Below are 12,232 nucleotides of genomic sequence, written 5' to 3'. Positions count from 1 at the left end.
GCTCTTCTTCTTCTATCCCCTACAATGATCTTGTATTGATTGCACTTTTTGTTTTGAACGCTTACTTCCTTCCCTAGGTATCTACCCCATTGATGTGATATGTACTGTGAGCTCTTACTAGTATTTATTGCTGCTCTTACTAGTATGTATTGTCAGTTGTAGATCTGTCGTTGATGCTCTGTTGATGCTTGTATGTTGTTCCTCAAATGTAAGTCGCTTTGGATAAAAGCGTCTGCCAAATGAGTAAATGTAAATGTAAATACCACTGGTTAGCTATCGCTGCTGCTTTGCCTCAATCGCTGAGCAGTTTCAGTTCTTTATTCTTTTGTTGTGCACAACAATCACAGAAGTAGTAGTTGGCAATGAAAATCTAATGCCTCAGGCCCCCTCCAACAATGCTAATAAATTAACTATTTAAAAAATCACAAAAGTTAAGATATAGGGCTAAAATATAAGGATATAAATTTGCAAAGACAGTATTGCAGATGAATAAACTGAATGTAAAAATGAATGTAGTGATGTATACTGTATAAAGGTGCATCTCAGTAAATTAGAATATCATCAAAAAGATCATTTTGTCCTATAATTTAAGTCAAAAAGTGAAACTTTCATAAATTCTATGTTCATTACACATAAAGTGAAATATTTCCTTTTTATGATCTCAAAATTTTAGAACATAATTTTAGAATAAAGAATGTATAATACAGAAATATCGACCTGAGAAGAGACTTCAATCTCTCAGTCTGGTTCAGTACACACAACCACAATCATGGGGAGGACTTCTGACTGACAGTTGTCCAGAAGACACTCATTGACACCCTCCACAAGGAGCGCAAGCCACAGAAGGTCATTGTTGAAAGGGCTGGCTGTTCAGAGTGCTGGATCAAAGCATATTAATAAAAAAGTTAACTGGAAGGTTAAAGTTTGGTAGGAAAAGGTGCACAAGTAACATGGATGACCTCAACCTTAAGAAGATTGTCAAGCAAAACCAATTTAAGAATCTTCACAAGGAGTAGACTAAGGCTGGAATCATCAAGAGCCACCAGGCACAGACTTGTCCAGGAAATGAATGTCGGATTCCTAGTGTCAAGCCAGTCCTGAACCAGAGACAACATCAGAAGAGTCTTACCTGGGCTAAGGAGAAACAGAACTGAACCTTTGCTCAGTGGTCCAAAGTCCTCTTTTCAGATAAAAGTAAATTCTGCATTTCATTTGGAAATCCAGGTCCCAGAGTCTGGAGGACGAGTGGAGAGGCACAGACTCCAAGTTGCTTGAAGTTTCCACAGTCAATGATGATTTGGGTTGCCATGTCATCTGCTTGTGTTTGTCCACTGTTTTATCAAGTCCAGAATCATACAGGTGTCTATCAGGAGATTTTTTCTGCTAACAAGCTTTATGGAGATGCCGATTTTCTTTTCGTGCAGGACTTGGCATCTGCCCACAGGGCCAGAACCACTAGTAACTGGTTTGCTGACCATGGTTTTACTGTGCTTAATTGGCCAGCCAACGCACCTGACCTCAACCCCCCTATGTTGTATTGTCAAGAGGACAATGAGAGACACTAGACCAACAATACAGGCGAGATGAAGGCTGCTATCAACACAACCTGGGCTTCCATAGCACCTCAGCAGCGCAAAAGGAGCCCTGACCAAGTGCTAAGTGCATAAAGTAACCTTTTTCAGAAGGTCGCCATTTCTGTATTATACATTCTTTATTCAAATATTCTCATATTTTGAGATCTGGATTTTTGATTTCCATGAGCTGGAAGTGTAATCATCAAGATTAAAACAAAAGAGGCCGGAAATATTTCACTTTGTGTAAGAATATATGACTATCACTTTTTGAGTGAAATTATGGGGGGAAAATTACCCTTTTTACAATATTCTAATTTTCTGAGATGCACCTGTATACATAACTAGAAGTAATAACAAAGTTAGGTGTAAACTGTTGTAAAACGATAAGTTTAGTCAAAAAATAATCTGACATTTCCCACTGGTCGTGATAGGGGCGTTGCACATGTACATGATGGAGTCTTTGATGTTGAGGCAGTTGGAGCATTCCAACTGTCCACAGTTGCATTGGCGACCTACTTTCCATTGTCCTTAAGCTGTGGTGGTTCCACTGCCTCACAAACTCACCCACAGATCTGTTAATTCTTGGAAGGTAAACATGGTAAAGAGCCCTAATGTGAAGCGGGTCAGTGCTATCTAAAATCCCAACATTTTCCATAAAGAGGAAAAGGTCTTTGAAGTATGCTGACACCACCCTGTTTAGTTCTCCCACAATCTTTTAATTCTTTGATTATGAACACTATGTCCAACCATAAAACTTCCCCTGTTTGCCCCTCGATTCTCAATCATAAACCGTGCAATATCAATATTTTCACTACCAGCATCACTCCTGACATGATGTGGGAGTCCAAATACATCAACAGCTCCCTGGAAAAGTTGCAAGGCAGTTGATGCTCTGTTGTCTGTGCAACATCTCAGGTAGGTAATGCAGCGGCTGTAGCCATCAACTCTTCCATGAAACACAAATCCCCATGGATTCAACTTGTGGTTTGTGTCAATATGCCTGGAATAAGAAGACTTAAATTACAAACAACTTGGTTGCTCATCAAATTTTTACTTTTTTTCCCCCCTTGCTGTCCTATTTTTTCTATCAAGAAGGTAATTTTTGCTCGATTAGAAAAAATGTTACAACCCCAGAAATTATTAATAGAAGTGTTCAATATAAAGGAATATAAGTAGCACTGTACATTACATTAACAACGTTGTAATAGTGGAGTAATAGATTATATATATATTATGGCATGCCGTTTAGGAAATATATATATATTTATGAAGTTTCTCCATCTGAATATATGGAATGAAAGTCTGAATATATGGAATGAAAGTCTGAATATATTGAATGAAAGTCTGAATATGTGGAATGAAAGTCTGAATATATGGAATGGAAGTCTGAATATATGGAATGAAAGTATGAATATATGGAATGAACCATGCCATCAAAGGGATACCTTTATGAATTCCCTGGATTTACAAAATGGCATCGGCTGAAATAGTCCAATACTTTGCTGAACTGCAGGGGTTTTTTGCAACAACTGGACATACTCCAAACGACATAAACAGTTTGGAAATTATATCGCGTCAACTTGAGGATCATATGTCCATTATTGCGACATTCTTAGTGCTTATGAGCAATCCTGTTCAACAAAACGTTGCTGAAAGAACGTTATGCATCATTCTTGAAGGAATTTATGAGTCTCTTTGGGAGATGTCGGCTGAAGTAACACTTCAAATGGAAGCTTTTGGTGTGGGAACACATTCTGCATCTCAGAGAGGAAGGCCGAGGTAAGTGATATAAATGGAAACAAGCATATTGGGATAGAGGTCGATGCAGGCCAAGAATATAGAAGTTTTCTTTGTATATATAAGTTGCTAGCAAAAACTATTAATTTAAGGTGTTATGCAGTGGTGGAAAGTAACTACATTTAGTTAAGTACTGTATGTAAGTACAAAATTGAGGTACTTGTACTTCACCTGAAAATTTTCATTTGCTGCAACTGGTCTAATCTTACTTCAATAGAAGTTTTGTTCAGTCAAATTTAAATGAAATTAAGTGAAAGAATCAGAATACTTGCTTTTAAAACTACTCAACATTCAGAAGTCCATTTTCTTTATAATGTTAACACATTGTTGTATTGTTGCCACAATGCATTTACAGAATAGGTCTGAAACAACCTAGCAAATGCACTGATTGAATGAACTTTGTTTACCCAAAACTAAACACTGAACAAAAATGCAGCAAGCACTTTAAACTTGATTGACCGCGTAGGAGCAGTAGTTTGCTGTGATAGTTTCTTTCTCCTGTGACGAACAAAGCGTATGGCTGATCGCAATTTTTAGAAAAGAAAATTTATACATATATATATACACACTACTTTCAACTGTAGTGGAGTGAAAATAAAAATAAAAAGTCATAAGTAAAAATAAAAAGAGAAGAAACTCAAGTAAAGACCCACAGATACTCAAAACAGTACAGTACTCAAGTAAATGAACAACATTATTGTCCACCACTGAATATAATATATATTATTCTGATGAGTACTTGTTTGCTTTTTTTGGTACTGCTGATACTTTTGTTCTTTTTCTGAAGTAGCCTAATATTTCCAATACAATAGTTTTACTTGTAACAGTAGTTAGAGTTTTTCAGCACACATTAACACGTCTTTTTTTTTCTCTTTTAAAGGTACAACATATCAGCTGTTCAGCTGACTCACATGCGGGATTTAGGATTACCTGGATGGCCATCTCTCGAATGTTGTCTGTAAACATTCGCACACTGTACAACCACAGGACACAACTTGGTTTACTGGACTATGGGAGTTTTACTAACATTTCAAATGATGATCTTGATCGTCTTATTACTGAAGTTCTTAGACAAACCCCTGGCTCAGGAGAGACTTACATCACTGGTGGTTTGAGAGGGAGAGGGATCAGAGTTGAGCGTTGGCGAGTGCGCGAACGATTAAGAAGAGTAGACCCAGTGGGAAGAGCCTTAAGAGGACGGAGGGCAATTCAACGGAGGGTCTACAATGTCTCTGTCCCAAATTAAGTGTGGTATGTGTTGTGAAAATTATTAACTGGGTAATAAGACTGAAAGTTATGTAACCGGGTAATAATAGTGAATCACATTTAATGATTTCAACAACACACAACTAGTTAGTATAGTATGTTATGGTAACAATATGGTAACCAGCTAATATATCAGTGCATTATTGGTTAAAAAATGCTAGTATGGTGACAATAATGGAGTAATAACCAGATAATACAGTAATATAGGTTAATATTTTATATATAATATTATAGACTACTATCAGCATCCATGGTTATTACACAAAAACTACCATCAAGTATTTCCAGCTAACAAGTGACAACATTAAAGATATCATTTGTATTACCTTGAAACCAAATGGGCAATTACCATGTGATACAGCTGAAATTCATCCTCCCTTATGTTTCAAATGTTCTCTTTTGTTTCAAGATAATACAAATGATATTTTCAATGATGGGACTTGTTCGATGGAAACTCTTGATGGTAGTTTTCGTGTAATAACCATGGATCAGGGCCGTGACATGCTAAACTACCTGTTATTAGATTAAACCAAACATCAAGAGGCATAATGATCATTTGGAAACACTTGTTTTGGTTTCTGTGTAGTCTGGCTCAATGGTACAACTTAATTACTTCTTTAATATCAAGTTTTAATTAACTGTTACTCCACTATTACAATGTTGTTACTGAACTGAAATGTACAGTGCTACTTATATTTCTTTATATTGAACACTTCTATCAATGATCTCTGGAGTTGTAACATTTTTCTAATCAAGCAAAAATTGCCTTCTTGATAGAAAAAAATAGGACAGCATAGAAAAAAAAGTAAAAATTTGATGAGCAACCAAGTTGTTTGTAGTAATAATAATAATAATGTCTTCTTATTCCAGGCATATTGACACAAACCACAAGTTGAATCCATGGGGATTTGTGTTTCATGGAGGAGTTGATGGCTATAGCCGCTGCATTACTTACCTGAGATGTTGCACAGACAACAGAGCATCAACTGCCTTGCAACTTTTGATGTATTGATTGATGCTGTTGATGTATTTGGACTCCCACATCATGTCAGGAGTGATGCTGGTAGTGAAAATATTGATATTGCACGGTTTATGATTGAGAATCGAGGGGCAAACAGGGGAAGTTTTATGGTTGGACGTAGTGTTCATAATCAAAGAATTGAAAGATTGTGGGAGAACTAAACAGGGTGGTGTCAGCATACTTCAAAGACCTTTTCCTCTTTATGGAAAATGTTGGGATTTTAGATAGCACTGACCCGCTTCACATTAGGGCTCTTTACCATGTTTACCTTCCAAGCATTAACAGATCTGTGGACGAGTTTGTGAGGCAGTGGAACCACCACAGCTTAAGGACAATGGAAAGTAGGTCGCCAATGCAACTGTGGACAGTTGGAATGCTCCAACTGCCTCAACATCAAGGACTCCATCATGTACATCTGCAACGCCCCTATCACGATCAGTCGGACATTGAGTTAAGGATAATTAATCCCTTGATTGACGATGGAAATCATGGAATTGAACTTTTTATCACAGCGTGTAACCTGCTTCAAAGAAATATTTAGTTTTGTTATAAGTAGTTTTGTTGCTGTTCATCAGAAGTTATACAGGGATTAGGCTTAGGTCTACAGGTCATATGACAGAAGATGCATAAATGCTTATAATACATTTTTATTTCATGAAAACCCATAGAAGTTATCACCATATAAATTCATGCTGTGTGTATAACATTATGTATTATTATACATAATGTATTAATGTAACACTATTGATGACGATGAACCCTATTTTTCTTACTTCTTAAACTAATTTTGTGTAGTTCTAAGTATCTAATGAAAAAATATTACATTTAAAGCCTGGGATGCACATATACCGCCACAATACATACTAAAAGGACAGTAAGCTAGTACACACAAAGTAGGAACACAGAACAATTTATTTGTTAGAAGGCCATACCACAACCTATATAATGAATAATGAGCCATAGCAATGGGGCTGGCCAACACTGATAAAAACAAGTAGCTACAGTGAGCCTTCCTCCTGTACAAAATTTGCTAATGGGTTGTTTGAGCAACCTGTTTTTTTTTGTTTTTTAAACAACCCACAGTTAAGTACAGTGGTTTAGCTACATCTAGCCTTCAACCCCAAATCTGAGCACTATTAACCATAACTGTGCTTATTATTTTTACCATTCGGACAATTATCATGTAATGATCTCATACTAACCCTTACCATGATCTTTTCACAACCATAATCAAATTGGCTTTGTGACCAAACTTAACCAAGCCCCTGGCATTGTCATAGCCCAAATGCAACAGGGATTTCCGACATTGTATCCATATCTGTGGTATTTTGGGCACTTATCAATCTAACACTGTTATGGGCCGTATCAGAGGGTGGAGACAAACAGGATATTGTTTCTCAGGTTAGAGGACTGGCTGACAAAAATGCAACAAAAAGTGCCTCACATTTATCAACTGAAAAAAAGTTTACATGGTGCACCTTATTAAATCTAAAACAGAAAAACATGGCTTGAAATATCTTCAAATAAAACTTACTTGTTTTACTGTGCATTTTTCGTCTTGGGGAATAACAGAAGGAAATAAACCTTGCACTAAAAAACAAAACAAATATATCCTCATCATATCTCAAGCTCCACAAGCCCTTCATAATATTACCTCTCACGCTCTTCCAAATCCTGGTGAATTGCGTATGGCAAAATCCATGTTAGATTTAAAATCCGTGTATACTGCATAAACTGGTATGCGAAGAATATTTTCGCAAGTATTGGCTACTGGAAATCGGGAGTGGGTGATGAACTCAAGGCTTGGCTTCGGAGAGAAACCCAGTGCTGGAATGCTGTCACATCCAGTGAAGAAAACAAGAATATCCTCCAGAGAGACATCATTTTCAACTGTAAAACATAAAAAAAGAAGTATTTTCATATAGTAATCAAGTATTAGATCTCTGGAGTAATGCAAAAGTAATGTAAAAAGGGTGAATAGTTAAATTCCCTTATACCAGCATTAGGCATTAACTTTTAGCTATTTAAATGATGCTGGAAATTGGGAGGGTTGCCCATAATGGAATAGACAAAGCTAACAACAATCTAGGCAAAATAGTGAAGAATTCTGCAAAAAAAGAGAAAGAAAAAAGAAATATGGAGGAGTTTGGTGACATTATATTTGCACAACAGCCATTACTGTTTGGTTTGATGGTGTATATAAATGTTAAAATGTATTACATGGTGAAGAAATCAAATAAAGAAAACTCTATAATTTTTTCGACAATGTCATGTCCCACTATGTTGCAGCCAAAAACATTTTAGAGTATATCCAAAAGCTGCAATTTGCGGGTTCAAGCCTTCTTGTAATCAAAGAAGGGAAGCAGCTTAATTAGCCAAAATCCAAGCCATGTCTGGGGTTTTGGTCTTTACAAAGCCACTTCAGCTCATTTAAAGCTGTTTAAGAAGGAGTGAGATCATTAGTAGTTACCTGGATGAAACTCCACTTCGATGAGAATGTGTGGAGCCCTCTAACGGGCTTTGCTATTGGTTTACCCTTTTATGTGGCATGTCAGATTATTTGACTAAATTTAACTTATCATTTTACAACAGTTTACACCTAACTTTGTTATTACTTCTAGTTATGTATACAGATCATCAAGATCTAAACAAAAAAGGAAATATTTCACTTTGTGTAATGAACCTAGAATTTATGAAAGTTTCACTTTTTGACTTAAATTAAAGGACAAAATGATCTTTTTGATGATATTCTAATTTACTGAGATGCACCTTTATACAGTATACATCACTACATTCATTTTTACATTCAGTTTATTCATCTGCAATACTGTCTTCGCAAATTTATATCCTTATATTTTAGCCCTATATCTTAACTTTCATGATTTTTTTAATAGTTAATTTATTAGCATTGTTGGAGGGGGCCTAAGGCATTAGATTTTCATTGCCAACTACTACTTCTGTGATTGTTGTGCACAACAAAAGAACAAAGAACTGAAACTGCTCAGCGGTTGTGGCAAAGCAGCGGCGATAGCTAACCAGTGGTATTTACATTTACTAATTTGGCAGACGCTTTTATCCAAAGCGACTTACATTTGAGGACATACAAGCATCAACAGAAAACTGACAATACACAGCAATAAATACTAGTAAGAGCTCACAGTACATATCACGTCAATGGGGTAAATACCTAGGGAAGGAAGTAAGAGTTAACAAAAAGTGCAATCAATACAAGATCATTGTAGGGGATAGAAGAAGAAGAGCACAGGAAGTGTATGTTAGAGGTTAGGAGTTAGAGGTGTTATAAGAGGAAGTGTTCCTGGAAGAGATGAGTTTTCAAGAGCTTCTTGAAGTTAGAGAGGGACACCCCTGCTCTGATGGCGTGTGGTAGCTCGTTCCACCATCGTGGTGTCACAGATGAGAATAGCCGTGACTGGGATTGCTTTGTGTGAAGGGATGGCAGAGCCAGGCGGCGTTTTTTGGTGGAGCTTAGCGGCCGAGAAGGAATGTAAGTTTGTATTATGGAGTTTAGGTAGATGGGTGCAGACCCAGTAGTCACTCTATATGCAAGCATTAGTGACTTGAATTTGATTCTGGAGGCCACGGGGAGCCAGTGGAGGTCACTGAGTAATGGAGTGACATGGGTCCTTTTGGGCTGATCAAAAACCAGACGCGCTGCTGCGTTCTGAACCATTTGTAAGGGTTTCACCGCACAAGCAGGGAGACCTGTTAGGAGGGCATTGCAATAGCCAATGCGAGAGATAACCATGGCCTGTACCAGAAGCTGGGTTTCAACCCAGCTTCCCAGGCTTGCCACCTTCAGGTGGAGAAGCCGTGCGAGCGAATGATTGGCCCCAGTCAGGTGGTGTAAATTGAGAAGAGAAGGGGCCCAAGCACTGAGCCTTGGGGCACACCTGTGGAGAGGCATTGGAAGGAATTGTCCTTGCCACAAAACATTGTAGGAACGCCCCGAGAGGTAGGTTTTGAACCACAGGAGTGCTTTACTCGAGATGCCCATTGCTGAGAGAGCGGATAGCAGGATCCTGTGGTTGACTGTGTCAAAGGCAGCTGATAGATCAAGCAGGATAAGAACCGAGGATTGGGCTGCAGCTTTAGCTGACCTTAGGGCTTCTGTTACAGACAGAAGAGCCGTTTCAGTAGAGTGGGCACTCTTAAAACCAGACTGATATGGATCTAGGAGGTCATTCCCTGAGAGGAATTCTGAGACCTGTTTGAATACTGCGCGTTCAATAGATTTGGATAAAAAAGGTAGAAGAGACACTGGTCGATAATTCTCAACTATGGTTTTTTGAGCCCTTTTTAAAGTGTTCGGGAATGTTCTTGAAGCCAGAGAAGTATTTATCACATGAGTGATTGTCGGGACCACAGTAGGAGATATGGCTTGGAGGAGATTCATAGGAATCGTGTCCAGTGGGCATGTAGTTGGGTCCTAGCTACAGGTCAAGAGTTCTGATAGTTCGCTCTCTGTGAGAGGACTAAACGAGGTGAACAACCACTGACCTGGGAGGGCAGAGGAAAAGATGTAGTAGGACTGCTACAATGGTTGAGTTTGAGTGTTTCAGAGAATTGGCAAGTTATAGCCTCCACTTTGCCTGTGAAGAAGGCAGCAAAGGTATCAGCAGACAAGTTTGTGGGTGGTGGAGGTAGAGGAGGATTTAGTAGCGATATATGGATGAGAGACCAGGGGAGAGGGAGCATCACACATTTCTCTCCCATTTATTCACCACCTGAACTAGGAAGACAGATGCTCATTCCAGCTCAAGACCATTTGACCCACCGCAGAAGACAATAATCAACCAGCGCGTCAGTAAGGTTCTGCTACAGACAGAAGAGCCGCAGGGCTTTAACCCCAAATAATGTCTCATATTGAAACACTGTGCCAAATGCCAGACTTACTTTCAGCATCCTGAAGATAGTCTTGCCAGAAAGCCAGGGTCCGGCACTCTTCTCGGAATGCATTACTCCCTCTTTCAGAGTGTATGATCTGGAGGAGATTCTCCACATCAGCAGCTGTTAAACCCTTTTCGGGCTTCACAAAAAGGCACTTTATTTGTAGAGGGTATCTCTGGATAGCATCAAGGACACCAAGAGATGTTAACCCATCTCTGAACCTAGTAAAAAGGAAACAAATGGTAATGTGTAGTTCATGTGATTTTGAACCTCCAGTGCAAACTTTTTTTTTTTTTTTACATGTATAGTTTAGTAAGGTCCCTAATGAAAAAGAAGAAAAAAGTAAATTATACTTTCACTTAAACACACTATAAAATGGAACTCCTCATCCATAATTCCATATATAGTAACAACTCAAAAGTAAGCTTTTTCTTATGCTTTCCTCTTCAGTCTCTTGTATTTTTTACATTTTACCACTATAAACCTAACAGTTGTTTTTCTGCCAATGTACACTTATAGTAAGTGCTCAGACATAAACATACCTTTCAAACGGTGCACGGGTTCGCTGGAGGACATACCAGTGAGCCAAGTCCAAAGCAGTCTCTTGTTTGTTTTCCAGGGTTATGCGAACATTGTGACCAGCAAGACTGATCAAGCTGGCTGCCTGTGCAACTGCCTCTTGCAGTTGTGAATCAGTCTCAGCCTGTAAGATCTAAAAATATTAAAATAATAGATGGCTTTATTTAATGTTTTATTGAGAATGAAGACATACAGCTGTTAGCTTTACTGTTAAAATTGTATGAATGTTTGTTTGAATGAATAGTTTGTAAATATGACGCAATCCAAGGACAATATGCTCACCAACTGAACCTGTGACCTTGTTTCTTCATCAGTAATGTGTTCAGTTTTGACCTTTACATTGTCTGGACCCTTTTGAAGACACTCATACAAGAGTTCAGAGAGGAAACATGGACTCTGCCCCCCATGGGCAATTGACATTAGAGAGAGAAGTATCCAATACATTCCATCAAACTCATTTTTGACAGCTATTTCCGGTCCCCCCACCCCACCGGATGTCTGTATGTAACTGATAAGAGGGGGGGCATCCGGTCCCGCCCCAACCGGAAATATGGCTGTATGTAACTGATAAGAGGGGGTTCATCCTGTCCCACCCCAGCCGGAAATATGTCTGTATGTAACTGATAAGAGGGGGTGCATCCTGTCCCGCCCCAACCGGAAATATGTCTGTATGTAACTGATAAGAGGGTTGCGTACATCCTTCCATTGTGTGTTTTTCATTGATTTAAAGACTTTATTAAGTAATACAACTTGAATGAATTAACTAGGAGGTGTTTGTGACAATAAATTTATCATTAAAAAAGTATAGCAGTGAGTTATAAGTAAAAGGAGGAATCTCCGGGGCCAGCAAAGGATCAGTAGGAGGTTTCTCTGGAATCAAGTCAGTCTTTATTATTAAACAAGTGAAGAATAAATTGAAATAATGACAGCAAAGCAGTAAAATGGTATAACGGTGAGTAAAAATTACCTTCAACAGCATGCAGCAAAATAAGAGTGAGTTCCAAAATTAAACTTTGTAAAATCTTTGCTAAAGCTTTGTGTGACAAACTTACCATCATTTAAGAACTAAAGAATAAGATGAAATAAT

General features: G+C 38.2%; 1 protein-coding gene across 1 annotated transcript; it reads right to left on the bottom strand.

The window, feature by feature from the left end:
* Window positions 1-6,289: 6,289 nt before the first annotated feature.
* Window positions 6,290-11,710, bottom strand: LOC119904936 (G2/M phase-specific E3 ubiquitin-protein ligase-like). The gene is made up of 4 exons (XM_038721554.1): window positions 11,428-11,710; window positions 11,109-11,278; window positions 10,573-10,787; window positions 6,290-7,548 (listed from the first exon to the last, which is right to left on the bottom strand). Exons 1-4 carry the CDS (start codon window positions 11,587-11,589, stop codon window positions 7,316-7,318), a joined length of 780 nt encoding a protein of 259 aa, XP_038577482.1. The 5' UTR covers window positions 11,590-11,710; the 3' UTR covers window positions 6,290-7,315.
* Between the last annotated feature and the right edge of the window lie 522 nt (window positions 11,711-12,232).

This window comes from Micropterus salmoides, unplaced genomic scaffold (genome assembly GCF_014851395.1).
Source record: "Micropterus salmoides isolate LMB-PRFRI ecotype aquatic unplaced genomic scaffold, ASM1485139v1 Ms_hic_scaffold_16, whole genome shotgun sequence".
Taxonomy (NCBI): Eukaryota; Metazoa; Chordata; class Actinopteri; order Centrarchiformes; family Centrarchidae; genus Micropterus; species Micropterus salmoides.
This window is presented reverse-complemented; position numbering and strand designations above follow the sequence as displayed.

Bases quoted from the DNA above. Each gene is read 5' to 3' on its own strand.
- LOC119904936 (XM_038721554.1), bottom strand. From the start codon at position 11,589: ATGTATTGGATACTTCTCTCTCTAATGTCAATTGCCCATGGGGGGCAG. The intron at 11,279-11,427 runs GTGAGCATATTG...TAATATTTTTAG, and splicing joins CAAGGTCACAGGTTCAGTTG to ATCTTACAGGCTGAGACTGA. The intron at 7,549-10,572 runs GTAAGTCTGGCA...TATGTTTTACAG, and splicing joins CTATCTTCAGGATGCTGAAA to TTGAAAATGATGTCTCTCTG.